Source organism: Talpa occidentalis, unplaced genomic scaffold, assembly GCF_014898055.3.
Source record: "Talpa occidentalis isolate TD23 unplaced genomic scaffold, MPIMG_talOcc4v2.1 talOcc4.7, whole genome shotgun sequence".
Classification (NCBI taxonomy): domain Eukaryota; kingdom Metazoa; phylum Chordata; class Mammalia; order Eulipotyphla; family Talpidae; genus Talpa; species Talpa occidentalis.
The window spans coordinates 133,441,425-133,444,663 of record NW_023605083.1 but is presented as its reverse complement, the minus strand read 5'-3'; the positions used below and the strand labels follow the sequence as shown (position 1 = coordinate 133,444,663).

Sequence of the window (3,239 nt, the reverse complement as noted above, 5' to 3'; positions counted from 1 at the left end):
TCGTGGGGCCGGGACTGTGCCTGAGAGTGGAGGCCCAGACCTCTCCCCGCGCGCGCCCCTCCCACCTAAAACTAATAGCAAAGCTGAAGCCGGGGGCCGGGGGCCGGGGTCCAGGGGCCGGACGCCGCCGGCAGGACCACCCGCTTGCGGCCCTCTCTGCCGAGCTCGGGCACGGAAGGGCCTGCGGGCACACAGCTCTGCTCCGCGGGGACTCAGTGTCTCTTCGTGGACGAGACCTTCTTCTTCCGTGCAGCCAGCATCTCGTAGAAAGGGTCCCTGCTGATGGCCGCCCTGGAACACAGGGGGAGGCGGCTGAGGACAGGGCGGAGGGGCCCCCGCACCCTCCACCCTGACCGTCACCCGCGTGGAGGCCGGCCCGGGGCCACCCCTTCAGCCACACCGAGGGAGCCACGCGCATGCGCGAGGTGGCCTGGGGTGTTACTGCCCGTTTCCTAAGAGCCAGTTAAGTTCAGGGCAAGAACAGCACACTCTCTCCCAGGCTGGCCTAACTGCCGGGACGATGGCGGCCCGCTCCAGAGGGTGAGAGGAGACCACGCAGCCTCGGCCGCAGGAGCCCAGCTTCTCGAGTCCAGCTGCCTGGGCCTGAAGACCAGCACCACCTCTGCGGTCTGGACAACCTAAGTCCGCACTGTGCCTCAGCGTCCCCGTCTGCTCCCATGCTGTGCTGAGTCACGGGACTGGAGAGCCAAACGCCGCCCCTGGGGCGCCCGTGTTGCGGGGGCCGAGCCAGGCCCTGGCACGCACACACTGAGCCCTCAGCAGCCCCGAGGGCCACCGGGGCAGCAGGCCAGGGCTGGGCAGGGAGCCTGACCCCATAGCTGCCTGCTGTCTGGGTTTGTCTCTCCTCACTGCTCCGCTCAGGGGTGATTTTGTGACAACAAGGTGCTGCCTCTGCCTGCGTCAGCCCCCCTCCCGCCTCTGCTCCCTGAGCCCCGGCAGAGACACCAGGAGACGGGGCAGAGACGCCACGGCCCTTGGGTCATGGCCTAGTGGACAAGACCCACCACACAGGCCACACCAGTCTGCAGGCGCGTCCCGAGGCCCACGACGGGCCAGCGGTGCCCGGGAGCCTAGGCTCGGGTGTCCTCTAGGGCTGCGGTGGGAAGCAGGCGAGGCACGGGGGGCGCTGGGGTCACGGCTCCCCAGGGCGGCCGCTCACTTGATGCACTTCATCCACTCCTCCTGCTCCTCGGGCGTCGGGGCCGAGATGCGGTAGACCGTGTGGTTGCCTTCCACCACCCGCCCGTCCGCCTCCGTCTTACAGGCCTTGATCACTTGGTCTTTATTGTCGGGGATATAAAGCTCAAAGCAGTTCTGGAAATTAAAAGAGAGGGAGGAGGCTGAGATCTAAAAACTGCTGTTTTCAGAAAGGCTGAAAAGGCGACTTATCTTCCAAAGCCTCTCTATTCTGACCTCCATGAAACACGGGAGATGTTTTCTCCCAGCGAGAGAAGACCCTTACGGCAGAATTCTGGAGAATTTAAACTACGTATCAACAAGCCTTTCAGCCAAACTGTCACCCCGACACGGCCTCCCGACACGGCGCGGCACCCTCGAGGCCCGGCGTCCGCAGCCAGGCCGGCGACACTCCAGCGTTCCAAGGCCGGGGCCCCACGGCAGGCGCCACTCTCCAGCCGGGGCGGCCGGCACAGCAGGTGGGCGGGAGGCGAGGTCACGGGGCTCGCCTTGGGCTTCGACGCTAAAGACAACTTTAAAAGCCAGGCAAGATTAGAGGCCAGCGCTCGTCAGCGCAGCAGGGGAACCTGCAACCTCACGTCTCCCCAGAGAACCACTCCCACCCCACGGCCCCCCACGCGTCTGCCCGGCACTCACTGGCTTCTTGGAGTCCTCCACCTCCCGGATGCTCAGGTTCTCCAAGGGGATGATCCCACGGGGCTCCTTGTCCTGCAGGTTGGACAGAGGCTCCTTGCTTGGTCTGCAAGCATGGGCCCCCCCAGACCCCACCTCCCTTCTCTGCCGTCCCCCAGACCAAGGCCAGCCGGCCCCAGGGCCCACACCTCATCCTCTAAAACAAGAACGGGGTGAGAGCTGCACAGGGGCCACCACCAGACCCCTGCCTGCCACCCAGGCCTTTGCCAGGGCAGCGTACGTGGTGGGGCCACTCCCAGGGGCCCGCAGACGCCTGTCACTTGGAGACACCCCTGTCCCTGCCTGGCCACCCTCTGGCCTCTGCTGATATCAGAAACTGAGAGCCGAATCTCGCCGGCGGTGGCCCAAGGCCACTGCGTTGGGGAAGAGGCCACGCATCGCCTTCCCTCACTGTCTCCTCCCTTATGTTCCCCTGGACGGGCACTGCCCACCTGCCAGCTCCACCTAGAAAGCTCCTAGAAAGGCACCTAAACTCCCGTCCAGGGCCAAACATGCCCCCACCAGGCCACCCCCCCATCCTGCCTCTCCCAGTGCTTCCGTCAGCAAACAGTGGCTCCGGCCCTACCAGGGCGACCTCCGGCCTCGCCCCCTCTCCTCCCCATCCAGCCCCGACGGCCACTCGCTCCAGCTCAGCAGCTCGGCTGCATTTGCCTGGGCACTAGACCTCGGGACGGGCGCCCCTGGAAGCCCGCGCTCCTCAGGGTGCAGATTCTGGGGCGCGCCTCCTTCCAGGGAAGTCACTTCTTTGGATTGCGGGCACACATGACCGTCCCGCCTGCCCTCCCCACCTGCCGGCCTTCCCGGGGTCTCGGCGCTGGTCTTTTTCAGGTGCAATCTCCCAAGTCTGTCCCGTTCTGAGCGGTCCCGCTCCTCAGAGCTCTGACTTACTGGCCAGAAGACGCCCCGTTTCTATGGCTACAGCTCCAGGCTAAACACGGTTTGGGTTCTCATCTGTCGGAAGCTCCCTCAGGGCTGGGAAGCTCGTGTTCTGTCCACCTCCACCGCCCACCTGCCCACCCCCAGCTCCAGCGTGCTCCTCCACCGTCGACACCCCATCAGGTCACGGTGCTTCCGCCCCCCTGGGGGTGGCGTTCGTGGCTCAGCCTCCACGGAAGGTTTCCGAGCTGAACGTGCAGTCGGTGCTTTACCTAAGCCGCGAGCCGTTGTCTCCGTCCACCTTCCCGCCCGCCGATCTCTGCCCGTGGCAGACCAGCACTCCTGACCAAGGACGAGCGAGCCCCGGCGCAGCCTGCTTCTCCAGGGGAGGGTGTGTGGGGCCCGGGCTGGGGGCAGCGCCCTGGGCGGGGGGCCGGGCTGGGGGCAGGGCC

The 3,239-nt window shown here is 66.2% G+C and overlaps 1 protein-coding gene across 1 annotated transcript; it reads right to left on the bottom strand.

The window, feature by feature from the left end:
- Window positions 1–209: 209 nt before the first annotated feature.
- LOC119231649 (cytohesin-1-like) lies at window positions 210–2,044 on the bottom strand. Its single transcript, XM_037493344.2, has 4 exons — window positions 2,040–2,044; window positions 1,855–1,957; window positions 1,181–1,335; window positions 210–291 (listed from the first exon to the last, which is right to left on the bottom strand). The coding sequence occupies exons 1-4, from the start codon at window positions 2,042–2,044 to the stop codon at window positions 213–215; spliced, it is 342 nt and encodes a 113-aa protein (XP_037349241.2). The 3' UTR covers window positions 210–212.
- Between the last annotated feature and the right edge of the window lie 1,195 nt (window positions 2,045–3,239).

Excerpts from the sequence above, each read along its gene's own strand:
- LOC119231649 (XM_037493344.2), bottom strand. Across the intron at positions 1,336-1,854 it reads TGGAGGACTCCAAGAAGCCA|AACTGCTTTGAGCTTTATAT; the intron begins GTGAGTGCCGGG and ends TTTAATTTCCAG. Across the intron at positions 292-1,180 it reads GAGTGGATGAAGTGCATCAA|GGCGGCCATCAGCAGGGACC; the intron begins GTGAGCGGCCGC and ends CCTGTGTTCCAG.